Raw genomic sequence first — 27027 nt, forward strand, 5'->3', positions numbered from 1 at the left:
TTTGAATGCCTTGTTAAAATTCTGACTCAAAAAAATTCAGTAAAACTGAAAATAATCACTTACTGTCCTAATGTTTGTAAATATGTATGCCGGTACAGGTTTGTAAAGAAAAATATTTTTACAAAATTTATGCTCGCTCAGCGAAATTTCGAGCAGAGAGACAACAGAGAGAAGCGGTGAGAGTGCACTAAGAAAAAAATTAAAACATTTTGAAAATTCAATTTAATATATCCAAATATGTGTGATTATTATGTAAAAAGTTATATGACTTACTGTAGTAGCAATTAAATACAAAAATAAAGACCTGAAAATCTATATAATTTTTTTTCAGTGCGCGGAGGGCTGCTGATGGAACTGGGGAGACTCTGTAGCGTTATTTGAGCGGGGAAAAACAGCGCAATTCACGCATTTACATTAAAGCCGTCGGTGAAGACGGACGTCTCACTGTGGAGTGCTCGCATCTGCTTTCGCAGTCGAGAAAGGCGAGTGCCATTGTTATTGTTTTCATTGCTCACAATACAAAGTGCGCGAAGCATGTCGCAACGGAATAGAAAATGCTGATAAAAAACGGAAGAGAAATAGAATCAACAAGCTAAAAGTGTAGTGCAAAAGTTGAACGGAAACTGATAAGCTGCCGAGGTGAAAAACAAGCGATCGAATCGAACCGTTACCTGTGAAAGCTGCCACAAATGTACAGGTAATTAGCTGTTGCTGCATCCAGTTGTTGGATGCAGAAAGATCGGGGGGACACCAGAATGTGTGTCAGTGTGCCAAAAGTCACTCGCAGCAGCAGAGCTTTCAGTGTCAACACGTGCATACACTAACGAACAGGTGCACTTCTGGTTTTATTTACCTTGCTCTTGCCTTACAGCCATGTTGTTGCTGTAACTGCGCTTATCAGTGTTTTTGTGCGTGTGTTGGTGGATTTTGTTTGTGTCTTTGCGCAAGCTCTCAATCACAAGCGCGCTCTCTTTCGCCCCCCTTTCGCTCTCTATCGGTACATCAAAACAGATTTTAAATTATTTTAGCTTTTGTTTTTTGTTTTTTTGTTTTGTATACTGCGTGCTTGCAGGCCTTTTAATAGTCTACTTTAATTTAATTGATTGCCAAGTCACTGAGCATGCAACTCGTTGATGCAATTTCCCAGACCCTGAAAATAGTTTGAAATTGAGTTGTTTTGTTTTTCGAAAGCACTTAAATGAGGGAAATTTCATTTGAATAATATATTTTGTAACAATACTTAAAATAGAAACTAAAGACATATTTATTTTAGATTTATTTTATAGATTTGTTTTAAATCGTGTTTTTTTTTAATATTACTTAAGATTTGAAAGTTAAGAGCTTGTTAGGGTGTCGTTCTTATCGATTCGTTACATTCTCAACAGCTGGGATTACTCACTGTCTTCCTCTTCTTCATTACGCGACCAGCATCTTTGTCACAGTGTCACACTCCCAAGGTCAACCGACCCCATGACATATGCCTATACGTATGACAACTATTATGGACATATTTTATAAAAAAAATATATTAATTGAGACATTATCAGCGAGTCACTTGGGGTCTCATTTTTTGGCACGTGCCAGGTGCATTCCAAAGTTTCAAATACTCGAATGCCGAATATAGTTAGTGCCTATATAACAGAATTATATACATTTTATTGCAGCCTTTGCTGACGGGTTATTTTTAAATGCGTGGCAGGCAGTTAACCCATTTAAATAAATCAGCCTCAAGGTGTTTTATTCACACCCGAAGAGACAGATATTATAATGTTCCCACTATAAGGGAATCAATATTTAAATAAAAAGTCATTAAAATCAGATAATCGTTTCTCAAATGAGAAGACAAACATCAACAATAAACATTAGGACTTTTGGATTTAACTAATTAAACATTTACCTTTCGGATGGAAAGCAAACTTCCTCAAGAATTTTATATATAGATTTTTAAATGGCAAACATCAATAAAGTTAAATATATACACCGATTTTAATAATAGTCTTTGGTCTTAAATCAACATCGTGGGGGAGGCCAAGAAAAAAATTGGCCGAATGAGAGAGCCACACGTGTATGCCAACTAACTAAAAATGACGACGGGCTGGGAAATAAAATAAAAATGCGCAAAATACCAACACCGGGGGTTGGTTGGTTGGTTGTTGAATTCATTATATAAACTCGAGAAATTAGGCCAGATGTGTTAATTGATATGTGTGTAGAATTGTGTATGGCCCAGGCCAGAGCGAAAAATGTTGTTTACCTTTCGCGCTACTGTCCGACCGGACTGTCTGGCGAACTCTTTTTATCAGCCGGTTTTCTGTAGTTCACAATTCTTATCATACCGATTCGAGGGGGTAATCTTATACATACTCGTCTATATAACACGCCGACCGTATCAGAGGCCTTTCGTCTCCAAGAGCCGTTCCCAGACGAAGCCATAATGAACTCTTATCATATTAGCAAAATAATATGACGATAAGAGTGGCCAACGCGCGACTGTAAATTACACACTTGAATTTTTTGTCGGTCTACTTGCTAATTTATCAATAACATACGGTCTAGGCCGCCAAACAATCTTGATAGGGCCGAGAGGAAAAGCAATCGGAACACATTTAATTGCCACGTAGGAGATGGTGGTCATAATGTTGTCCAATAAAATAAAATATATTTTTAATTGTTTAATAATCAACCAAAATCCAAGTAGGCTAGTTTATTATTTTATTTTCAAGTGCTCTCAACAAAATAATTGTATAATTTCCCAGAAAAAAATGCACTTGAGAAGAAGGTGTGGGTTTATAATTAAATTAGAATTGTTTATTTGGGAGTTATGATTATGGAGAGAATTTTAAATAATATGTATATTTTTCCTAAAAATATTACCTATTTGACAACGTGTCTATTATTTTGATAAATGCATTTTTTATTTTCCAAGAGCCGTGGGATCGAGTTCCCTAGGCGATAATAGAGAGTTTGCTCAATTTAAATCATTTAGCACTCTGTCTATCTCAATTGAGATCAGTAGTCGTCGCGCGATGAAAGTTAAATGCCGGGACGGCAAATGAGATAAGCTAGACAGTAATTTAGACAGCTGCACGTAAAGCCCCATGGCAAACCTATAACCTAAAACAGAAAAACAGGCGTTGGGCCATGAAGTATTCGTGTCTTTCTATGGGTTCGTGTGCTTTGTTGCTTTTAACGAATTTAAGTCCCCCCCACCCCCCGCATCCAACCCAAGTTACTTTTATGCCCTCGTGTATCCATACATACGCTCATGTGCCTGAGATATCAATGTACCTAAGGCTTTGTTATGTATACAGAGGGAAAAACGGAGCACAGAATTTTTGAGGGTATGCGCCTGTTACCGAAACAGACACCAAAAAACAACTTGATTTGCTGAATGATTTACCCCGCCCCTACCCGTCACACTTCTGTCGGTTGTAGCCACCTTCGCCCCCGCATTCAATAAAAACTATAAATTCCTATATAAACAAACTAAGAAAAATTGCTAACCTTGAACCGTTGGCAAAAAACTTTCACAATGAAAAAAGTTCAGTATCAAGGACCCAGAAAGCATAGCCAGCAGCTATCGGTACGTTTTTCATTTGCGAACGAGCATTGGCCAACGCTGCGTATACGTAACCGACTGGCAAGGCAGAAAAGCAAAAGAAAAGTGTGTGGTGGTGTGTGGATTTATGTGAGGATTTCGGATGCCTGCCATGTTTTTGCCCGATTATCTGTGAGTGTGTGCGTGCGGATGTGCGTAAAAGGTTTTTGAACTCGTTTTTTTCGGTAATTTTCCACCATCTAGCCTGTTTTTGGGTCAATATATTTATGCAAAATATAAAATAAAAGCGGCTCGCTCCCGAAGCAGCAGATAAGAAAATTATAAATAAACAGAAGCCAAAAATACTGGTATTTAGAAACAGAGTATAAAAACAGAACTCACACAGAAATACTCACAAATTCCCTTTCCATTTTTTGAAAAACGCCAAGCAAAACAAAGTGTGCAAAATGTTTAAGTTTATGCATAAATAAATAAATGTATGTGTATGAGAAAGCGAAATAAAATAGCTAAAAATACAAACAAATGTGTACAAAGTACTATACATACACATATCGTATATATATCGAGCATGCCTCTTTAATGGGTCCCATCACGATACGATGGTGTGGCAGCCGACTCGCATGCCAAGCATCTATTGTACGAACGTCAAAATCAAGTATACGTACGGTTGGCCATTTGAAATGATTTGGTTTTGAGCAGCAGCGTAGTTAGCACAGTGAGAAGATCGGTCACACATATTTAATAAACCACAAGCACGGGTCCCTCTCCCCGCCTTGAACTTGCGAAAGTAAAATTAAGGAAACAAGTATTATTTGATGTGGAACTTTGGGTACTCTATGAGATTAAATCTTGCTAGAATGTAGAATAATATAAATCCTAAAAGAAAGCTAACCAGATATGCCAGTGCTTAAGAAGAAATACCCTTTAAAGTACATAGTACGTATTTTATAAATAAATAACTTCAGATAAGTTTGCTTTACGATAAAACTTTATTAAACTGAGACTTTGTACTCGGAAGCTAGTACCATATTAATAGCCTATAGGCTAGATTTATTCTAAATTTCGAAAAACATTCAACAAAAAGAGCTATAAATCATTCCTACTACTATATACTACTATAGCCCCAATCTTATCACCTGATGGCGTAGATGTTTCGATCTAATCTCTGTAATAGTTACAATTGGTTAAACAATGGCCTGTTACCGGGCAGAGATGAGTTGTAGATGAGTTGCAAATAGGAAAATCCAGGAAAAAATAATAATAACTCATGTGAAGCAAATCAGTAAATTGAATTTGTTTTTTAGCCTCTTTCCCTGTCTGGCCGGTAAATATTAATACGATAAGAATCTTTATGGCCCATGATTGGCAATTTCCAAAATCAATTCTTCACAAAATCCTTAATCAAACCGCAATTTAAGGCATTTATATATTTATAATTATTAAATACTTGAATTTACGGCCGATTCTTGAGTTCAAGGGTTTGTTTCGATGCGTAGCTTTTTTCCAGCTTGGTCATTATATGATCGGGTATTATTTAGCGTTTATAACGTGTATAAATAATTAAGTTTATTTAATTGTTTGATTGTATTTATGGAACGTGCTGGTCAGCAAGTCACCTTTACCTTCACTGCTAAAGGTAATACAAGGCCCCAAAGATGTTGGCTTAGTTCTCGCTTTTGATAGTGGAACTAGGCTGGGAGAGTGGGAGTGGGTGTGGAAACCACAGACCGAGAGAGAGAGGGAGAGCTTCGCCAATTTAAATACTCGTTCGCCCAGCAGAGCTATAGATAAGTCAGACAGAGCGTCATAAATATTTATTTTACATTTTTATTTTTTATATTTTTGCATTTGTATTTAGCTTCTCTGGCGGGCGCTCTTCCTCTTGGCGCTCGTTGGAAATGTTTTCGGTTTTCGCTTCAGGCATTTTAGTTCCCGGCCGCTCGCGGAACTATTTGGTCGCATTCGCGGGTTTAATTCGCCAAGACTAAAAATCCAAAACAACATCGCTCTCGTAACCCAACTAATAAGCAAGCACGCCCCCCTTATAATCCAGACACAAGTAAGCCCGGTGCTCTCATTCGTCTACTTATACTTTTAATACTTAGGAACTAGGGAAACAAAAATTAAATTTTTTATGTAATAACTCTTTAATTTGGCCCACCATCCGTAGAATCTCACCATCGCATCGCCGCTGGACAGGTCGAGACGTTGTCTGGCGGGAAATGTAACAAGAGGAAACGGATATAGCCGCTACCAACATGCACTGATATTAGCGCACAGGACAGGAATACCGATCTCGACCTGGAGCTAGACCTAGACCTACCTAGATAGTCCTGCAAATTCCCTCCGCTTTACCCCCGAGTATTCAGAAACTGATCGCAGAAAGTGCTGGCTCAGACAATGGCGCACTTTAGTGGACATCGCCAACCGACCGAGGTGCCGGCCCATTTCAAAAATCTCTTCACCAATGGCCAGTTGGGAGCTGCCGAGGATAACAACAATCCCGGCGACAACAACGAGCAGGAGAACCGGCCCAACAACGGCCACGATGACAACAGTAACGAGGACATCGCCTGCTGGGTCTTCGGATATGGATCACTGTGCTGGTATCCCGGCTTCACCCACAGCAAGTGCATTACTGGCTATATTCGCGGCTATGTTCGCCGATTCTGGCAGGGCAACGTCACTCACCGGGGCTGTGAAGAAAAGGTGAGTTTGATTAACCCTCTAACCACACCCTATGTGGTTTCAAAACCCCGACTATCTGGGAGATCAGTCTGGTCACCGTCTAGGGCTGGGTCTGATATTTACTTTCTAACTAGTGGCAGCCATCTGGTAATTGCTTTATGGCCGCTGTTTCACTTTATAATAAATATTTTCGCGTCTGAGTTGACTCTGGGTGTGTGCAAATATGATCACTTGGCCTGGCACGCGTTATCTACTTGTCGCCCGGTCTTATCAGCTCGTTCAAAACAAGTGAAATTAGTATTCAGCAGCGAGTATAGCGACTCCCTAGCTCCCAATTAAGATACAGATTGCGTCTCAATTAGCATAGTTGATTTGCTTGCCGGACAAACGAGTCCAGGACAGGCCCCTAAGAAAAGGTCTCATATCAACTTTGGATTTTGTAGATACATTTGTATATATTTGTTTTGGAAATTATAGTTTTAATATATGTACATCCGGTGTGGGTTTATAATACCTATTACAATGCTCTCTCTGCAATCTGAAATACATTTCCGATTACACGACCAAAGGCAACAATGTCGAAATAAGTCAAGGTCCGCTGATCCAAGTATAAATAAAATATATAAGGCGTATATACAGAAGGTAAACAATCAGATGGATGAGGAACCTATCCCTCATGCCTTTGTGGGCGCGATAAATAAAATCGCCATAAATATATGGAGAATATATATAAATTATACTTGAGTACTAATAGGTGCCTTCATTCTTTGTTACAGCCTGGACGTGTTGCAACGCTGGTAGAGGACAAAGAGGTAAGTGAACGCAAAATATTTATATTTTCATAATATAGGGGGGGTTGGTTGTAAAAAATATGTGCTGTTCAAATTTCTCAATGTAAGCCCCATTCCGTGTAGGCGGTTATCTCCCCACTCCGAGGAGTTAAAGGAGATCCTACCAACTCGTCCATATCTGAGGTGAGAAACTCTGGCAGATTTCCGCAGACAACCGGACGCAACGATTCAGAATCCTTGCGGATCCCTCTTTATCACAACGCCTGGCGAGATTCCGCGAAATATAGGCGAATGCACACATATGCACTTTTTACACCTTGATACTTTCTATCCTAGACCCGGGGACTTTACCCAGGGCGCGATTCATAGAGTTACCAGGAACTCGTTTGTAGCCCCGAGAGACAAGCATGAAAAACTCGAAGCGCACGGGAGACTTGCTGCTCAGGGCGATATTTATACGCTACCAGTGGCTGAAAACGAGGTTGAGAATTATAAGAGGCGGCGAACGATAAGAATAGCACCACGACTCGCACGAGTTCAAATCCCAGAGAGGGCGAGCTATTTTTACTTTTATGTTAACCATCTGTTTAGGTTTTTTATACATTTTTTTAAATAAAAATTTTTATTTTTATTATTGCAGGGCATAACTTGGGGATGCGCCTATAGAATAACAGGAAGCACAGCTCTGGATTACCTAAAGCAGCGAGAGTGCACCCTGGGTAAGTCTCCAATAAAAGTTTACCCAGTATATAAAGCTAACACAAGGGTATTCCAACAGGAGGCTATGCTACCATCGATACCAAGTTCTTTCCCCGTGTTGCATCCCAGGACACTCCGTTCAGTGGAGAAGCCGTGGAGGTGCTAGTCTACGTGGCCACGCCGGAGAACTGCCATTGGCTGGGCGAGTCGCCAGTGGAGGAAATCGCTGAGCAAATTGTCTCTTGCCGGGGACCCAGTGGCCACAATGCCGAGTACCTGTTGCGCCTAGCCATGTTCATGCACGACGAGATACCCGGCGTGTGGGATGAGCACCTGTTCCAGCTGGAGCGCCTAGTCCTGCAAGAGCTTTACCGCCGCGAAATACCTCTCTCGTCTGTGATGGGCCGCAACCCGGATCGGATACGCCGCGACTCCCACGAAGATATCCGCCGCCCGCCGTCCTTCGAGTTCACCTCCCGTGTGCCGGAAACGAAGCTGCGCTGCCTCAACATTTGATCGCTGGTGTCTGGGTTGATTATACTTCGCCGTGAAGACAATCCAGAATCCAGAACCGAATCCGACAAAGCAGCAGCAAGTGATACTCCAGCCGCGTTTATTGCTACAGCAAATTCCAAATTCAAGATCGACATTTTAGCTTTTTAGAGAACCTGAGGAGTCTATCGCCAAATTTGATGTATTTTAATTTGTACATAACCCTAGAGCTAGCCCGTAAGCAGCCGTAAGAAAATCCTCGATAAGTGATCTGATCTAGCCACTAAGGTAGACTAAGGAGCCTGTAAGCACAATACAATTTTTATACTTGAAACAGTCAGGGAGCTAAATTAAAGCCAAAACAAATGAAGTAATATTGTGTTTTAGATTTTAATTAAATACAAAAGCATTCGCGACAAATGGAAATTATAAGGGGACCATCAAGATCGGGCGAAACTCTTACTGAGAACCTACGACTACTAATTGGTGAGAATTTCGGCGGCGCGATTCTCCATCAGTTTCTCCATGTTCGTTATGGCGCCCATCCAGGTGTCCAGAGTGCTGGCCATGCCGGCAATCTGGTTGCGGTTGAGGACGCGGGGTTGCACCCACGACATGTTAACTACTCCAGCTACTTGATCGATCTCACCGCGCACCAGATCCAAAGCCAGGGCCTTCATGATCAGCAGTTCGACCTCCTTGGCGGGCAGTTTGGTTTCCTGGGCAATGTCCGCGAAGGAAATGGCCCGCTCGATGGCTGATCGCTTAAAGGTCATCTCCATGAGGCAGAGCAGGGAGATCTTTTGGCGCAGCTTGACTTCCTGAGCAGCCAGATCGGGGATCTTGGACCAGATTTTCTTCATATCGTTGAATCTTTTATAAAAAAAAGTGAATATTTAAGTAACTTATTTCCAAATATGATGAAAAAAGGCACCCACTTGTTAATGTCGCCCGAATTGAAGGCCTTCAGAAGCTCCACCAGCCACTCATTGTCTGAGCCCTTTAGAGACTCCAGGATGGGATGCGCCAGCAGTTCCCCAATGTTGTAAACGCCATCACCCAGCAGGGCAGCCAAGCCAAGGAAGAAGGCCTGCTGCGGCCACTGATCCCGCGGATAGTCCTCCAGCGAGCAGCCGAGGAACTGTAGACCGCACCGGTAGTAGTCGCTGTGCTTGCCCACACGGCGGTAGTACTGGGATGCCAGCATGTAGTACTTTCCATGAACGGGGGTCACGTTGCCCGCTTCCTCGAGAACGTCGCGCAGTTCCTCGATGATTTTCTTGGTGGCATTCAGGTCGTTGAGGTTGCTAAGGTAAAGGTTGCCCTGCATCACCTGCAGATACCAAACGGCCTCATCGCAGATCTTAACCTTGTCCTTCATCTTCTCAAGAAAATCGATGGCCTCCTTCTTATCGCTAATGTTGTCTACCACCACCTCCAGGATCTGGATCAGGCCGTAGGGATTGATTCTAAAAAGAATTATGTTTAATATTGCCGAGTCATCGGAAGACGCCGACTTACTTTGTTTCGAAGGTGGACAGGAAGTTCTGGTAGAGCTGCAGCAACGCCGTCTCATCTTGGAGGGTTTCGTGGCGCACAAAGGTGATCAGTTTGATGGTCAGCTCATTCCACAATCTGCAAATATTGATTATTATATTGTTAAGGTACTTTTTGGTTGGTAAATCTCACTTTTCGTTGTAGAGCTCCTCGATGAGCGTCCACTCGGCGGCGAGATCTTTGTTTGTGGTCTTCTTTTGGGCCGCCAGGTAGGCAGTGACTGTTGCCTGTGGGTTGGACATTGCAACTACGTTCGTATATGCGTTATATTCTGAGTAAATTCAGATTTTGTTGTAAAATATAATTCCAAACTACAAAAATTGCAAATCACAATCGCCGACGCAGCTGTCAAATTGACAGCACCCGAACATTGCGTTAACAGCACCAAAGTTAACATAGCGGAGAGTATTTTAGTATTTTTTAGTTTTCTTGACGTTTTAATTTTAAATCGTTTTTTATGCCATTTTTAAATAACTATTTAATATTAAGTATATAAATAATATTGGTTTTTATCCTAAATATTCTAAAATAAAAAAATTTAACTTTTATTGGTTATATGGTCACACCAACTCTATGCACCTTAGCATAGACACGAACCATGTTACAATCAGCTGACTATCGCTTGATATTTAACGATATTTATTGATATTTCGATATAAAATTTCGACCACAACATGTTGTCCATCCGTACGCGGAAGAGCTAAACGCACCAAATTACCTGTTTTGGTTTAGTTTTCAATCTAATAGCTCCTGGGTAGCGGACCCAGTCAGTTGATCCGATCCGATCAGAGTGCTAATCGAACAGCAACATCCCCAATAACCACTAGCTCCAACCAGAGGGTGCGCGCAACATCAATAACAACAACAAAGAGACCAAGTGTTCGGGTTTAACAATTTTTTAGTTAAACAAAATAGAAATCGAAATCGGAATTGGTCGCGAATAGTCGCGAAGTTGGCGAACGAAAGTGCCGCAATTAGTGGTTATATAAATGTAAATCAAACAGCCCCGCCGCGAACCCAATTATGTGGATTTGTTTGCGAAAAGTGGACAAATCGAAGAGAACTAGCACGCACTCGAGGCTGTGATTGTGGCAATTGGCCGAAACAAGTTGGTTCTTTCCAAGAGAAGACGCGCCGCGTCCCGACCGATAAGCCCGGAGCCAGCTCATTACCATTTCTATTGTGGACACCTTTGGCGTGTGACACCCATTAGCCACACGACCCTCGGCCACCCCAAAACCTCAACCGATCCTCCTCGTCAGAAAAGAAAGGTTAGTAATACTTTGTGCTACATGTGCCCCAGCTTAGTGTCTGCGGTTTGTCCACCACCTTATCAACACCACCACCCCAGGCATTCCCATTGGAATGTCTCTCTCGAAACGATCTACTTACTGCATGCGAGCCACCAACTGGGTGCTTGGTTAGCCGCCAGTTATGCAATTGGGCTCCCTGCCCAATCTTATCAAAAAATGTCTGGCAGAACGTCGGCGGCGACGGCAATAAGTTCTTGGCCTGCAGCGGAAACATATGTTGGACAACTTTCTCTTTTCCCCGCTCTTGAAACCCAACCAGCTAGCCACTCGAGTGGTTGACCCACAGAGAACTTAACAAATAAATTTATATTTATTGAAAACATTTGGTGTTTTAATTATAGAATCGGTTACCAAGAGGATTTAAAGGATTCTTAGTTATTCCCCCCCTATGTGTGGCATGTTTTTTTTCTCATTTCCTGACACGTTTCTTCGAAAGAAAGTAGTCGAAAGTGGCATTGGCAGGCAGTTGATTTCCTTGGTCGGTTTACCAAAAAAATGGGGAGATGGGCAACAACATCTGGCTGCGACAGATACGCACAGTCACACTCGAGATACAGATATCTGTCAGATACCGATGCGGATGCTCTATAAAAACCTGAACGGTTATGTGAAGAGCGGCAATTTCAAAAATCCAAAATAAATTCCGAAGGAAATGCCGTCAGATGACGACTTCATCTCCGGTCCATGAGGCCCCGGCGGCATCTGGCTATTAAAAGCAAAAGTGAAAAATGCCACACAGTCTCCGCCAGCCGCTGAAGTAACAAAAAAAAATTAAAAAAAAAAAGCCTTAAAACCAGCAGCCGCAACGAGTGCAGCAGCTTTGTCAAGTGCATTGCCGCTTCCTATATTTTCCTATAGTTGTTGTTATTGTTGTTATTGTGGCTGACTGGCGATCGTTATGTGGCAAGCCGAGTAGAAATATTATTCAATTACAAGCCAATCCAGTTGCCCCAGGCCTCCTCCTCTTGCGAAAGAGTTTATTTCTTGTATCCATATATATATTCATATACTTAACCATAAAGATATGTATATATCTCGGCTCAAAAGAAAACAGCTCTGGTCAGGAAACTAGCTCATAAAAATATTTAAATATTGAGATGTATTTCAAGGAAGTTTTTCAAATAAATAAAGTAATTTTTGTAAATATTTATCTCTAGTAGAATAACCTTGTTCTTATTGGAGATACCTCGTTAGCACTTTGTTGCTGACCGCCATAGTGTCAACATTGATACGAATTTCGGCTTGGAATTCCATTGACGGCTGTGGCGATTTCATAACTTTTGCTCTCACCGCTGGCTTTGCCCAACTTTTGGTCGAAATTTTCAACAAATTTATTTTCATTTATCGGCGGGTCGCTTCTTCTTTTGGCTTTATGGCCTGGACTGGCTCTCTCTTTATATGTGTAGCAACAATAGAGGCAGAGATACCCATCGAAAAAAGTTAAAAAAAAAAAAAAAGTGGTTTCAATGTAAACTTTCTCCTCCACCTGCTGCTGCCCAGTAGTGCCGTGCGATCGCTCTCCGACTTACGCATGCGCGCAGCTTATTTTCTCTCTACCCCCTCTCTCTGGGTTGGCAACAGAAATTGGTCATGTGCCATGGAGTACGTGTGTGTGTCCATATGTCTGTCTTTCTGTCGAAGATTGCGCGATTAGGAGGAGAGTCGCATGCAAAACGCGTGCCATGTTGGGCCTGCAATTTCGTCATACAATTATTGTTATTTTTGGTAAATTGCACTAAACGGTGACTCGACATGGGTAGGACATCAATAGATACACTTTCCCACCTCCCACACCACCTCCTTCCCGCTTGAAAATCACCTTCATGCCAAAGCCATCCACATTGCATTGATGGCAACACATTTCCGCCGCTTTAGGCCAACTTCCAGCGAAGGCCAGATGCGAACCCTTTGTTGCTGCCGGGCTGGGGATGTCATAAAAAAATACAAAACGATACGATAAAATCGATGTTCAATCGGTGTTCGAATTAGTCCAGGGGCACTAGGAGGCTTAAGCTCAGGCCTAGGCTTAGGTTGCGTCGTAAACTCACTTTATAATGCAAATAGGCTCGACTGCAAACATCGCCATCAAATGCAAACACAAATATTAGTGAGCCAGCAGCAGCACACACACTTCTGTGGCATAAACATATCAAAGTTGATGTTATGGGACCCGCATTGCTGTCTGCCAAAGGCAAACATTTCAAAGAAGTTGCAGCATCGAAGAGGCCAGCATAAGTCTTGGCTGGATAACTGATTTAATTAAAAAGTTGGCAGATATTTCGATTAAATCTGCTTTAAAATATAAAGTCATATCCACCATCTAAACAGATCTTGTTTAAGATCTCACGACTAATTTATGGAAATATTAAATATGTGACTGCCAATCAGTGACTGAAGAGGAAGATGCCACCAAAGCTGGCTTTTGCATAACAACTCCCCTGATGAATAGCGACAGTGGCGGCAACTTTTCTTTTTTTTTTTTTTCTGAATGAGGTCGCCTCATGAGGAAAGAAGAAAAACCTGTCAACGTTTTCATGTTCAGGGTTCAGGAGTGGCAACAAGTAAACCGTTGCAATTGCCACTGGACTTCCACCAGCTGGCCTGGTCTGGACATCAGTTTTCGAATTTCTTGTATTTTTTTTTTGGGGCCCAAAACTCAACTCGTTTGGCCAGGCACGTAAGCGAGCAATTGGCACTACCAATATCGTAGTTGACCGCCTTGAATGCTGATGGCTTTCAATGGCCAGCGACTCTGTAAGATGGCCCCCTCCACTATGGTTGTTGGCGGTGCGTATTGGTTTATGGCATAATCACATTACCAGCCCGGCCAAGTTCGGGGCGGATGTAATAGCAGCAGAGACTGCAAGTGCAGAGAAAAGAAAAATGTACTATATTATAGATAAAATATGGTTTTAATCTTTAAGATATAGATCTGATTTCTAGCCTTACCTGTTCTTTATAATAAGAGCTATTGTTACAAACATTAAACCTATTTTAATCTTGTAATATACCTATTTTTAGTTGAATTTTTCTCCAGGTGCTATTATGGTTGGGTTGTTTATGTCGTGATTTTTATTACCAACACCACCCATGGCTAGGCCTATAGGCTTGTTTACTCACCGGCCGAACAAACAACGACTCTCAGGCAGGCAGTGCAACAAATATTTGAACAATGCAGAAGCTAGACTGCCACCTTGCCACCACCACTGCCCCTCTACATGCATAATCATATCAAACACGGCTAGATACCTATTCTAAGATATATAGTCCCTTGTTTAAAGACCTCTCCAGCCGAAAGGTCTCCAGCCAGCAAATATTGCACAAATCCACGTCTGGCAGTGGGGAAGACATGGAGTGACCCTCGCACTGGGTATATAATCAAACTTCAAAGTCAAAGCTATACTATTGGCGAGGTCTTAGTCGGCGCGAACAGGAAAAATATTTATGCCGCGATTTAATTAATTCCCAGAGTGGGGATATTGAAGGCGGCAAGGCCGTGAGGAGCCAGAAGAGCAGGCCAGGAGCTCTCAGATAAGGTTGTGAAAACAAACATGCCACCTGACATGCCGCATATTGTTGCGAGGGGGGAGGTGTGGGGGTGCGTGCTATTAATCAGATTATAAATGGTTTATCGAAAAGAAGACAGGAATTGTGTGTATTAATGATGTGTGCTTAAGGAAATTAAAACCAGATTTGGTTTCTTAACAAGAGATGGCCCTAAACTGGAGGGGAGAGAATATCTATAAGGTTACCTCTTAAATGCTATTTCTAGGAATATATAATTATCACATCGTAACTACACTGATCTCTTCCATCAGTCGTTTAATGACACTTCTATAGAAATAATCGTAATTTGTAAAAAAATGAATCATTCGTGCAATCGTTCAAGTGGGAATATTTCCCATTAATCAGGGCTAGAATTAGTTGAAAATTAATTCGGGCAATCGTTGGCGGAAGATAAAGTAAAGCACATACATATATCAAGAGCCTCGATAAGGAATAAAAACCCCTCTTGATGAGGATGAGGATGGAAGCCCGCATCCGACAGATACACGCATTCGAATCAATTTCTGTTTAAGGCAGCAGGATATGTGGGAAGCAGAAGCAGGCCTGGGAAATGAAGGGGAAATAAGAGGATGAGCCACCTCCAACTCCATCACAGCTTGTAATCCATGAAGCCGTGTAATATGACTGTGATTGGAAATTGAAATTGCATCCGGCAAACATCAGAGTAGCGATAAAAACGCTACCTTTTTTTCCCTCTCTGCTGCCACACGGTTGAAGGTTGAATTAAAATTCAAATTTGCAACAAGCTGCCATAATGCCAGTGTGGCAGAATGGAGAGGCAGCCAACCAGGTTGGCCACTTTACGGGCGCTTGTGTTGCAGATGACAGGCTCCGATTCGGATAAGGCTAATGATGATGTGTGTGCATCCACAGTATAATGATGTAGGGGGTGTACCCCCCACTTTATGTTTAGAATGGGCTGGTTTGTATGTTTTTGGCCAAATGACAAACCGAGCATGAAGGCAGCTTTACTTAGCGTGATTGCAAATCGTAGACTTGTAAATAAACACAAACTGAGGATGCTCCTCCGACGACGACGACGACTATGCGTTGGCAAATAAATAACAAAACCTTGGCCAAAACCATCGCCTATGGCGGTGCATTTCAATTATGGTTTATTTAATAATAGCTTTGATTGCTTAATTTGTTAACAAAGGTTTCCGAGTCCGAGTCCGAGTCCGAGTCAGAGTCAGAGCCATGTTAATGGGCAATTAACCGGATCGCGGCGGCAAGCTCCGCCAATTAGCTGGCACCGAAATACTTAATACTATTTATAATTTATGCAACAAGTTTATAACAAAATGTAATGCCATGGTGGTCCGTGCACGTGCCGATACCGACATGGAGATCTCCTCATGGTTGGCTATTAGCATACATTGAATATACAGCCTCCTCCCAGATGTGACTCGCAAAATGCCTGCATTTGTTTTCAATTAATTGCCTAAATTGTAGGCAATACAATAGTGCGAGAATATAATCCCCCCCTTGAAAGGAAGGTAAAGCTACTTAATTTATTCAAAAGGCATTGCCTTCATTCCAGTTTCAATGAGTCTGTGTAAAGAAAGCGCCCATTAAATTCTGCCACTTGAGATTTCTAATCAATCCCCACAGTCTTTTCATTTCAATCAACGTTTGGCCATAAAACCCCAAACCCTCAGCCTCAACCTCAGCCCCGAATGAAAAAAAACTTTCTATTTCATTGCGAACGGTTCCGGTTTTTCCCTCCTCCTCCGGCAGTTGTTGGTATTTCGATTGCTCTTTGGATCGGTTAACGGCTTTGTGGTCAATAGCGATAGATGGCCAAATAGTCAACCAGCCAGCCAGCCAACTGGCCCAAGACTAAGTGGGTCAATGTCAAGCTGATGATGATACCGCGATGCTGGAGCACCTGATTAACAAAGCCCATTGACAGGCCAGCAGATCTGGGAAGTATCTCCCCTAACATTGATTTACTTTTAAATTAAAAATCCAACATCTTGAAAGACTTTTTCTTGTTTGTAACTTTTTGTGGAACAAAAATCTTTTGATGTGCAAAGTCTGTGGGTTTGGGTTTAACTTTTGTTTCTTTGCTTCTCCGGGTTTTGAAAAAACTTATGTTTTTTTGGGAGGGGGCTTCTTTTGGGGGCTGCATACAAATTAGCAGCATTCGCTGTTTTTTTGTTTTTTTTTTTGGTAGAAAGTAAGACTGTCTTCGAGTGGAGTGTGTCGTTTTATTAATTTATTTATTTGTTTGCCCCACACGACAACTTTTACTTTTTGTTTCGGCAACTTGTAAATTACAAAAAAAAAGCTAACAAAATTGTTTCAGATTTATTTTTTAATTTTCTCTTCGGGGTCTTATCGGCTAATGGCTGGGGGGGATTGATTAGGGCTTGATTAGAATTTCGCATTTTGGCAGCAGTAGGTAGATAACCTATAATATCAAACCCTGATCTACATATATATTCGACTATAATATCTGATATCTGGTTATAACCTTGTCTACTATCTAATCGCCACAAATAGGGCCACTTTCGACAACACTTGCCCATCAATCCCGCTTAACCCCCTTTTGGGTCGTCACTTACCCAGCTGCTCTATCAATCTTGCCACCATTAGCTATCATTGTAATTAGTTGTCCTCAATCCCACGCCAATTCCGATTGCCTTAAAGAGGAACTCTTTGGATGAATCACCATCTAAACTCCATCAAAAAAGAAGTAGAGCAAGTGGCCTCCTGAGTCATGCTAGTTTATGGCAGTCTAGACTCCAGACAGGTTAAGTAGATTTGCGAAGAACCGAAGAAGCCAACATGTTGCAAGAATCAAGATTGGCAGACTCTTAGGAAGCATTCATCCGGTTTGGCAGGCCATTCTTGCGATTTCGAATGGTTACTAGATAGACTTACTTTTAAAAATACATACTTCATCCATAAAACCCTGCCAAAGTTCCTAAAACATTAATTACATTTAAACATTTAATTAATGCAGACCCACGTAGGGAGGGAGGCGCCACCCTAAAGTTTGGGGATGAAACCTGGCTGGACATTGGTGGACTTTTGGGAAACCAACCTGCTGTTTCGCCTTCTCCCTAAATCATAAATCACACTGTCCCCGATTGTTTAACTTTGGCTATAATTTTTGGCACATTTATTTTTATTTTTTGTGTGTTGGCCTCCTCATTGCCTAAACAAAATGGAATAAACCAACTGTGGCCATTAAATGCTCAGCACTTTGGTAAGACTCATAAACAAATGTGACTGACGCGAATCATCGGCCTGCCTGGTCTATTGGTCCATGGGAGGTTGTGGGAAAGTACAATATTTATTTATTTTGATGTATACCTATGGGTATACCTGAAATTTCGTAAATCAAAGTCCAAAGTTTTGAGAAAAGCACAACAAACCATCTTAAATCAGAGGCGTTAATTGCAATAATTTGATTGGCGATTGCGCAGCAAATCAAAAATAAAGAAAATATTTTGCAAATTCCAATCCAAAATAATGCAGAATACGTGTTTTTTGATGAAAACAATTGTAGGACATGGCAGGAAAACTCATAACCCTTTCCACTTTTCCGGCTATGAAGAAATATTTTTAAATTTTAATCCAAAGAGAGATCAATTGAATTAACTCGATCATGGTTTGGTTGTGATTTATATCTTAGCAACGTTGTGCTAATTCTCGTGTGCTAATTGCCAGCAAAAAACAATACAGAATTATATGGAAAATCACCGTGGCCGGCCATAAATAAAAGTGTACTGTGTGTATTGAAGATTCCAGGAAAACCCATAGCTCCCACTCCCGAAAAACCAGACGAACCAGAAGACTGATGATGACGCATGAGGAGATCATACCGCACCCATTGGTGGGCATACATATTAATTGGGGACTGACTGGGGGCCTGGGTGCCTGGGGGCCTGAGCGATGGCAGTTCCATTTGGGAAATGCAAATGCCGAACGCGTAGCTCGAAATTTTCGCAGAATTTCGTTTCCAAGAGGGTGCCAAGCTCCACAAACAATGACAATTGGGGATTGCCCTGTCAATTTCTCAAGAAGTATAAAGAGGACATCCCAGTGGGGTAATTATAAACAATTATACCACTTAAGAGTTTAAGAACTTCGAATATCTTAACCTTTTTTTAAGGGGGAGTACTCAGAGTACTTTGGTTTTAGGTATTGACTTTGGGTATCTGTCGCTTCTTTGTTGAGTTGTGCTTCATATTTGACTAAGTTTCTTTCCGCATAAACATATATGTACATGAAGTACATACATACCAGTATATATACTTGTATTTATTTTAGTTGTTATTCCCCTACTCAAGACCCAGCCTCCTCCACCCTTTGTTTGGCCATAAGGTTGAGGTCGGCCGCAACATCCGTTCGGCGAGTGCTTTCAAATGTAAACGAAAAACAGAAAAAATAAAGAAAAAAAAAAGAAAAGTATGCAAAACAATGCAACACACACTACACCACACCACACACTTCCCAGGCAGAGCATTTGTTGCCAAATGAAAAGGTCTTAACCCGTCGCACCACCGCCCCATTATTGGCCTTCCGGGACTTCCTTCCAAAAAGCAGCGCCATAGGCACTTCTCTTAAGATTTCCAGATTTTAGTTACAGTTTTGGTTTCCTGCCGTCCAGCCAGGCCAGGCCAGTGTCTAAATTTAAACATTTCGCCATTCAAGAGATATTAGCGGCAGGCGCCCTCGTTATTCTGCCACTTCGGTTGGGGCTTCAAAATAAACATTTGAATGGAAATGAAAATGAAAAATGTTGTTCATTCTTCGTGGATTTAGCAAGATCTCCACTCTATTTATAAGCTGGGGAAGATCAGAGGAGTGGAGTCATTTACTTCGCACCGATTTGATGGACTTTTAATAGCAAACAACCCCAGGCAGGGACAACAAAAGGCTGTTTGTCATTCGATCATCAATTGCCTTCAATTCCAACGCCGGAAATTGAAGAAAATTAGTGGCTGAAAAAAACAAGGAAATGCTTCAAAAACCAGGCCATCAGAGGTCAAAGTTAACTAGAAAGTCCAACTCATAATTCCAAACAAGCATTTGATAAATATTTGTCTATTTTATTTATTTTAACAAGTACGTGCCTCAACTTGGAGCCACAATTCTGTGAAATTGGCGCTTACTGGAAATCCAAACGGAATTTCCATTCCCCCAAGTAAGCAAAATAAACGAGGATGGTCGAAGATCACTTCATAAGCGATTTATGCACTTTGCAGCTCATTCTTTTCCCCGGAAAATGATCTTGATCTACTCGGAGCTCGGTGGAGCCCCAGGCCCTGGCCTTTGGAGCTCTAGAGGGGCCTCCATTCCGGCCATAAAACATCCATCTGCCGAAAATAAAGTCGATCGGCAATTGCTAGCCACAATCCAATGAGTTGAAGGAACATTAATTTTTGTTGTTTTGGATACTGAAGGAGATTGTTTATGTTTCGCTCTTTTGACGATCGCGCCTGGCCGCCTCAGCTGTTGCCACTGCCCCCTAGACCAATAAAAAAAGCCCTAAAAATTCTGGAAGAATATGAAACATCATGTTCTTAAATTGATATTCGTTAGTTCCGTTTGAAACATTCCATTGGAAATCAGATCATAGCCCTTGGAGGCTCCTCAAGCATCCTTTCAGTGTAGAGTCCCATAAACATTTTAAAAGGATGTCAGCTCCTTGAGTGCTGGAATGGTTTATGGCCCCCAAGGCTTCGGATTACTTTGATACTCGATCTTGAAGTCTCCCGGAATCTCATGTCGTCTCTGGCCAAAGTGGCATTTGATTTATTTAACATATTTATTTGTTGGGTTTTTTTTTCTCTCTCATGTTTTTTACAACAAAATGGAAAACATTGTTTATGGCCACCAGATAGATAGCGTGGTGCGCCGGCGCAACTAAAAGGCGGAGACTGGAGACTGTTTTTGAATATTTATGGCGCGTTGTCTAACTGGGAGGCAGCACTAGACACCAGGATAGTATGTAGTTTTTATGCCGGGCACGTGGTGGGCGAGCGATGGCCGGCAGGGCGTCTGCCCGCTCGATGGCTTAATTAAACCTGGCTCGGACTCGAATGCGGAACTTGCGGACCGGGCCGGGCCGGCTTAAGCCATCAATCATGGATTTGCATTGCTTCGAACGGGGAGGGGCTGTTGCCAGAGCTCAAGGACGCTCAAGCCCTGGACTTCCAAGCTGGCAAATCCGATTAGTTTAATAAACGTGTTCCTGGGCGAGAATTTCTGGCCTTTCTGGCCTCGTTATCGCTCGGAGCCCTTTGAATGTGTCAACAGTGGAATCGATATAGCCACATAGCCCTTTCCCTTTTCCCATCCATGTGCCATTGCTAGGGTTGACTGGCCTGGCCGCATCCTGGGCCCCAACGTCCTTGGCTAGTCGATAGCAGGAAATAGGAAAAAATAATAATAAACGAAACTGTATTAACTGACAAGCGGATTTCCCTGTTCTTTTTTTCCACAGCCAGCCAAGATTGGCCAGATCTGGACGGGAATCGGACCCATCGCAGTCATGATTGGACGTTTGTTTCGCGCCCACGGCGAGTTCTGCGCCTCGCATCCCTGGGAGGTCATCGTGGCCCTCCTCACCATCACGGCCTGCATGCTGACGGTGGACAAGAACAACACCCTGGATGCCAGCGGCAATGGCCTGGGCACAGCATCCGCCGCCGCAGCAGCCGGAGCAGCAACAGCAGCCGGTACTAGTCCGCCCCCGGTTTTGGGTGGATCGGCCACTTCCAGCCGGCACAGACCCTGCCACGGCTGGAGCCAGTCCTGCGATGGTCTGGAAGCGGAGTACAATGCCGCCGACGTCATACTGATGACCATCGTCCGGTGCACCGCGGTGCTCTACTGCTACTACCAGTTCTGCAGCCTCCACCGGATGGGCTCCAAATACGTACTAGGTGAGTGTGCCTCCTCCTCCTCCTCCTCCGGGGGGGTTACATCACTGTGCCAGATTCGCTGTGGGGCACGTGTGTTGACCCAAGTGGTTAGAATGCTGGCACGGCCTGTCTCCATCTCCACCCCGAACTATTTTTGGGGGGCAAACAAGACTGGAATGTTTGGTCAAGTTTTTAGAGGTGGGGCAGCAGGTAGTCCGGCAGCCCGGCTCCCTGGCATTTCTCACGTGCGCTCTAAACGATTCGACCTCCGCTGGCAGACGCGTCCATCTCATGGTTGGTTCCCTTCTTCATTTCAGGCATAGCCGGCCTCTTCACGGTCTTCTCCAGCTTCATCTTCACGACGGCCATCATCAAGTTCCTTGGCAGCGACATCTCGGACCTCAAGTGAGTATGATTTGCTATTCGGACCAGGACCCTACAGTGCCTGGTACTGCTCCAAAATTTCCCATGAACGGCCTTTAATATTAACAATGGTGTTCGCGTAAACATTGTTTGCTGGCTGGTGGCCTGATGGCCTTTGTGGGGCAGTGTGCTAATTTGATTTACAACGAAATTCTCTTTCTATAAACTTTCAGGGACGCCCTGTTCTTCCTCCTGCTGGTCATCGACCTGTCCAACTCGGGCCGCCTCGCCCAGCTGGCTCTGTCCGGCAGCAACCAAGCCGAGGTCACCCAGAACATCGCCCGGGGTCTGGAGCTCCTGGGCCCGGCCATTTCCCTGGACACGATTGTGGAGGTGCTGCTGGTGGGCGTGGGCACGCTGTCGGGTGTCCAGCGCTTGGAGGTGCTCTGCATGTTTGCCGTGCTCTCTGTGCTGGTCAACTATGTGGTCTTCATGACCTTTTACCCCGCCTGCCTGTCGCTGATCTTTGACCTCTCCCGCTCCGGCGTGGATATGTCCGTTGTCAGGGAGAAGGCCAAGGGCTCGCTGTTGCTGAAATCCCTCACCGAGGAGGAGCAGAAGGCCAATCCGGTGCTGCAGCGTGTCAAGCTCATCATGACCACCGGACTGATGGCCGTCCACATCTACAGCCGTGTGGCCTTCTCCGGAAGCGACTACGATTCCGTGGACAAGACCCTCACGCCCACCCTCAGCCTGAACGTGAGCAACAACCGGACGGAGTCGGCCGAGATTACGGACATCATCATCAAGTGAGTTTCTGGAATTAGCTTTAACCTGAAACCAAATCCACGTAACACCATCTGTGTCTGGAAATAGTTACCTGTGGAGCTATTAAAGCTCTTATGAAAGCCTTCGAGAGTAGAAGCTCACTTACTTAATAGCCTATCGATCCACATCCACTGCATCTTTCTGATTAATTGCCTCCAATAATAGACTATTCTACTCTTCCAGATGGCTGACCATGAGCGCCGATCACATCGTCATCTCAATTGTCCTCATTGCTCTGGTGATCAAGTTCATATGCTTCGATAACCGCGATCCCCTCCCAGATCAGATGCGTCAGTCCGGAACTGTGGCCATTGCGGCCAAGGCCTCGCAGACGACGCCCATTGAGGAGCAGGACCTCGTGGATCAACCTAAGACGCAAGAGATTGCTCCGGAAAAGAGCGCAGTCCGGAAACTACTCTTCACCATTGAGGAGCAGAGTTCGAAAAATGCTACCACGCAGACGGAACTGCTTCCCCTCCAGCAGCCACTGGTCCTGCCGGTTCGTCCTCCCCGCCCGCTGCAAGAGTGCCTGGAGATCCTGAACTCCACGGAGGATCTCAATGGACCAGCCGCCTTGAGTGATGAGGAGATCGTTGCCATTGTCCACGCCGGAGGACCCCATTGTCCGCTCTACAAGATCGAGTCCGTGCTGGACGATGCCGAGAGAGGAGTACGCATCCGCCGGCAGATAATCGCCGGACGTGCCAAGATGCCGGTGGAGCGCCTTGGGGGGTTGCCCTATGAGCACTTCGACTACCGCAAGGTTCTCAACGCCTGCTGCGAAAACGTGCTCGGCTACGTGCCCATCCCGGTGGGCTATGCCGGCCCCCTCCTCTTGGACGGAGAGACCTACTACGTGCCTATGGCCACCACGGAGGGAGCTCTGGTGGCCTCAACGAACCGTGGCTGCAAGGCGCTGTCAGTGCGCGGCGTTCGCTCGGTGGTGGAGGATGTGGGCATGACCCGGGCGCCCTGTTGCAGGTTTCCCAGCGTGGCCCGAGCCGCGGAGGCGAAGGCATGGATCGAGAACGAGACCAACTACCAGCAAGTGAAGACGGAATTCGACTCCACGTCTCGGTTCGGTAGGCTGAAGGAGTGCCACATTGCTATGGATGGACCGCAGCTGTATATCCGATTCGTGGCCACCACTGGCGACGCCATGGGAATGAACATGGTGTCTAAGGGAGCGGAGGAGGCGCTGAGGAGGATCAAGCGCCAGTTTCCCGATATGCAGATCATTTCGCTCAGCGGGAACTTCTGCTGCGACAAGAAACCGGCGGCCATCAACTGGATCAAGGGACGAGGCAAGCGCGTGGTCACCGAGTGCACCATTTCGGCGGCGACGCTGCGCTCCGTGCTGAAGACTGATGCCAAGACCCTGGTCGAATGCAACAAGCTGAAGAACATGGGAGGCAGCGCCATGGCTGGCAGCATCGGTGGCAATAATGCCCACGCGGCGAACATGGTCACGGCCGTCTTCCTAGCCACTGGACAGGATCCCGCCCAGAACGTCACCTCCAGCAACTGCTCCACGGCCATGGAGTGCTGGGTGGAGAACAACGATGACCTCTACATGACCTGCACAATGCCGTCCCTGGAAGTGGGCACGGTGGGCGGTGGCACGGGATTGCCCGGTCAGAGCGCCTGTCTGGAAATGCTCGGCGTCCGAGGAGCGCACGCCACCCGGCCGGGCGACAATGCCAAGAAGCTGGCGCAGATCGTGTGCGCCACAGTCATGGCGGGTGAACTGAGTCTGATGGCAGCGCTGGTCAACAGCGATCTAGTCAAGAGTCACATGAGACACAATAGGTGAGTGCTCGGGACCTGAAGTAGGTGAATTCCAGTACCTAAAGAACCCCTTTTCTTGCAGGTCCTCCATCGCTGTGAGTGGTGCCAACAATCCCCTGAACGTGACCGTGTCCAGCTGCAGCACCATTAGCTAAGATCGGGCATTGTCGGGCCCAACCACCGCCCTCATCCCCCTTGTACATAGATCCTGTAACCAGGCAGGCCAGGCGTTGCAACTGACTTTACTTAGGCGTTACCTTGTAGTTGAATGTTTTACAAATTGCTTGATAAATACCATGATTGGCCAGGCCAATGAGCAGAGGATGGGTTACTGCTACTTCCACTACTGCTACTAGATTGTATCATTTTTTTAAATCTACCTTCCATACAAATACTGAACGAAGATCCGGCAAGTGGGTCCAGGATTCAGTCGATATGATAGCTATGATGACCAGGACTAGTGCAAGCGATGAACTTGTATAAAGTATTTCCTAAGCGAAAAGTAGTACATAGGGTTTGTATAGAGTAACTAAATTAAAACATTTAATTAGGGCGATTCAGATATCGATATCTCTTAACTTCTGTTTTCGTTTTTTGTTAACTAAAATTATAAACACAAAACGTACGTAATGGATAAATGTCTTTTGTAGACGCTGCTCACGGGTTTACAAATCAGCAAATCAGCACTTCATTTATTTTACTTTTAATAATGATAATTATTAATAAATTATTATAATTAATTTATAATAATTCACTTCTCGTTTCAATCATTATCGGGTTGGTTTTTCGGGTGTATGGGTTTTTCCAAGTAAGAATCGTGTATCAAAAAAAAAACAAGAGCAAGCGGCGGTTAATTCTCATCCAGGGACTCCTTGGCCTCGGCTTCGGCATTGGCGTCGGCCTCCTCCTCATTCTCCTCCTCCCCCTGTCCAATCCTAGGCACTTGAACGTCGGCACTGCTGTCGGGCTGGACAAGTGCCTTCTTGGGACTCGGCTCGTTGCTGTCCGCCTCGGCGGCAATAGTTCGCGACGATCCGGCTCCTGAAGCCCCTCCATCCTCATCGTCGTCATCGTGGGTCGTCGACTCCGGCTGCAGGCTGGCGGATGAGTCGGAGCCCACACCGTTTTTCGTCTCTTCGACGGAGCACTCCTCGGGATGCGATATCTTACGCTGGGCAATCCGCTCACTGAGGGCCTTGTGTAGCTGGGCTATGTCTGCCGGACGGCCCATGGCCAGGAAGATCTTTACGGCGCCCGAATTATCAATAGCTGTCAGTCGAAGGGACTTCTGGCTGGCACGCTCCGCCACCATGGCAGCCCACACTTTGGTGTTGAGCAACAGGCGCAGATTGCCGGAAGTGCGAAAGACTACGCGCGAGTTGCCGCGTCCGTTCTTGGAGTCGTTGAGGCGCAGACTTCCACGACCGCGCTCCTCCCAGTTGCTGTTCACAAAGGCAAATAGCTTGCAGCTTACGTCGATAATGTTGCTCTCGTCCTCCTCGCCGGTGAACGTCTCCACCTCCTCGTACTTTCGTTTCTGGGCGCGACTCTCCTCGTATTCGCGGGCCACATCGTTCAGGCTCTTGGCCTCAGCACACTCTTTATTGTTGTTGCTGCTGTTGCAGCTGGAGGATGAGGCAGCGGCCTCGCTGGAATCTGTGGTCTGTGCGGCGTTCTGGATGACACTTGAAAAGAGGGAAACGGAGGAGGAAGACGAGGAAGCAGCTGCCTCGGCCTCCTTCGGCTGCTCTGCGATGGCCTGCTCCGGTAGGGGAGCCACCACGCGCTCATGTACGTTTTGGCCAAAAACGAAGCCACTGCTCTGTACGTGGGGCATGTTAGTCTTAGCTGCCCCAAACATGCTGGAACGTTCAATTCCGTTGCTCCGCAACTTGGTCAGCGGATCCGGCCGCTCGTCGGCTTCTTCTTCCTTCTCCTTATCGCCGGCCTTTTCGCTGGAGGACTCGGCCACCGGGGCGGGATCCTCTTCTTCATCCTCGTCCTTGGCTTCCCGCAGAAACGGATTGTTCAGCAGTCCATCGTCTTCAGGCTTTTCGCCTGGGCGGGACGGCGATGTGGAGCTGTTGTTGGAGCCGCTACTATTAGCCAGCACAGCCGGACGAAGAACGGCGCCGCCCAGTCGTGAGGCCTTCAACGTGAAGCCACCGCGGAAACAGTTACTTTCGACTGACGCTTCTGACAAGGAAAAAAAAAAACAAGATTCTGTTTAAAGAGGCGGCCAAAGCACTAGAACTTCGTTTCTTCGGTATTTCGAAGCTACAACCATTTATCAGTTGTACGGGAAGTACTTACCATTATTGTCGGACATCGCAAAAGAAGGAGACTGTGTTATCTGCAATTTGTAAATATAAATTGCCAAATCTTTTCCCGAAAAGAGCGTTCTCTGCAAAGTAAGCCAGTGTAGGTAAATACTAGTGGGACTATCGCTGCACTATCGCAAGTACCGATAGAACTTACCGATAGTCTCGCGCGCCGCTTAC

General features: G+C 44.7%; 4 protein-coding genes across 7 annotated transcripts; 2 read left to right on the forward strand and 2 right to left on the reverse strand.

Moving 5' to 3' along the window:
- Window positions 1–409: 409 nt before the first annotated feature.
- LOC108122152 (glutathione-specific gamma-glutamylcyclotransferase 1) lies at window positions 410–8599 on the forward strand. 3 transcript variants are annotated; one of them, XM_017236677.3, is made up of 5 exons: window positions 410–697; window positions 5730–6268; window positions 7024–7059; window positions 7679–7757; window positions 7817–8599. In XM_017236677.3, exons 2-5 carry the CDS (start codon window positions 5960–5962, stop codon window positions 8251–8253), a joined length of 861 nt encoding a protein of 286 aa, XP_017092166.1. In that variant the 5' UTR covers window positions 410–697; window positions 5730–5959; the 3' UTR covers window positions 8254–8599. The 3 variants fall into 3 exon arrangements, with proteins under 3 accessions (XP_017092166.1, XP_017092167.1, XP_070137083.1); XM_017236678.3 differs by lacking the exon at window positions 410–697 and adding an exon at window positions 5479–5618; XM_070280982.1 differs by lacking the exon at window positions 410–697 and having other exon boundaries at window positions 5633–6268.
- Window position 8600: 1 nt separating this feature from the next.
- Window positions 8601–10144, reverse strand: Rpn9 (regulatory particle non-ATPase 9). Its single transcript, XM_017236676.3, has 4 exons — window positions 9919–10144; window positions 9751–9864; window positions 9168–9698; window positions 8601–9102 (listed from the first exon to the last, which is right to left on the reverse strand). Exons 1-4 carry the CDS (start codon window positions 10026–10028, stop codon window positions 8709–8711), a joined length of 1149 nt encoding a protein of 382 aa, XP_017092165.1. The 5' UTR covers window positions 10029–10144; the 3' UTR covers window positions 8601–8708.
- Window positions 10145–10459: 315 nt separating this feature from the next.
- Hmgcr (HMG coenzyme A reductase) lies at window positions 10460–26320 on the forward strand. 2 transcript variants are annotated; one of them, XM_017236305.3, is made up of 6 exons: window positions 10460–11057; window positions 21127–21568; window positions 21865–21952; window positions 22144–22719; window positions 22922–24547; window positions 24609–26320. In XM_017236305.3, exons 2-6 carry the CDS (start codon window positions 21175–21177, stop codon window positions 24679–24681), a joined length of 2757 nt encoding a protein of 918 aa, XP_017091794.2. In that variant the 5' UTR covers window positions 10460–11057; window positions 21127–21174; the 3' UTR covers window positions 24682–26320. The 2 variants fall into 2 exon arrangements, with proteins under 2 accessions (XP_017091794.2, XP_070137189.1); XM_070281088.1 differs by lacking the exon at window positions 10460–11057 and adding an exon at window positions 20486–20627.
- On the reverse strand, window positions 25150–26998 carry RanBP3 (ran-binding protein 3). Its single transcript, XM_017236309.3, has 2 exons — window positions 26840–26998; window positions 25150–26722 (listed from the first exon to the last, which is right to left on the reverse strand). Exons 1-2 carry the CDS (start codon window positions 26853–26855, stop codon window positions 25377–25379), a joined length of 1362 nt encoding a protein of 453 aa, XP_017091798.2. The 5' UTR covers window positions 26856–26998; the 3' UTR covers window positions 25150–25376.
- Between the last annotated feature and the right edge of the window lie 29 nt (window positions 26999–27027).

Source organism: Drosophila bipectinata, chromosome 3R (genome assembly GCF_030179905.1).
Source record: "Drosophila bipectinata strain 14024-0381.07 chromosome 3R, DbipHiC1v2, whole genome shotgun sequence".
In the NCBI taxonomy this organism is placed as follows: domain Eukaryota; kingdom Metazoa; phylum Arthropoda; class Insecta; order Diptera; family Drosophilidae; genus Drosophila; species Drosophila bipectinata.

What these genes read in the sequence shown, in the direction of transcription:
- Hmgcr (XM_017236305.3), top strand. Translation starts at nt 21,175, where the DNA reads ATGATTGGACGTTTGTTTCGCGCCCACGGCGAGTTCTGCGCCTCGCAT. An exon ending in GGGCTCCAAATACGTACTAG is followed by an intron (nt 21,569 to 21,864) that starts GTGAGTGTGCCT and finishes TCTTCATTTCAG; the next exon opens with GCATAGCCGGCCTCTTCACG. An exon ending in AGTCACATGAGACACAATAG is followed by an intron (nt 24,548 to 24,608) that starts GTGAGTGCTCGG and finishes CTTTTCTTGCAG; the next exon opens with GTCCTCCATCGCTGTGAGTG.
- Rpn9 (XM_017236676.3), bottom strand. Translation starts at nt 10,028, where the DNA reads ATGTCCAACCCACAGGCAACAGTCACTGCCTACCTGGCGGCCCAAAAG. An exon ending in GAGGAGCTCTACAACGAAAA is followed by an intron (nt 9,865 to 9,918) that starts GTGAGATTTACC and finishes CAATATTTGCAG; the next exon opens with ATTGTGGAATGAGCTGACCA. An exon ending in AATTCGGGCGACATTAACAA is followed by an intron (nt 9,103 to 9,167) that starts GTGGGTGCCTTT and finishes TTTTTATAAAAG; the next exon opens with ATTCAACGATATGAAGAAAA.
- LOC108122152 (XM_017236677.3), top strand. Translation starts at nt 5,960, where the DNA reads ATGGCGCACTTTAGTGGACATCGCCAACCGACCGAGGTGCCGGCCCAT. An exon ending in CGCTGGTAGAGGACAAAGAG is followed by an intron (nt 7,060 to 7,678) that starts GTAAGTGAACGC and finishes TTATTATTGCAG; the next exon opens with GGCATAACTTGGGGATGCGC. An exon ending in GCAGCGAGAGTGCACCCTGG is followed by an intron (nt 7,758 to 7,816) that starts GTAAGTCTCCAA and finishes GTATTCCAACAG; the next exon opens with GAGGCTATGCTACCATCGAT.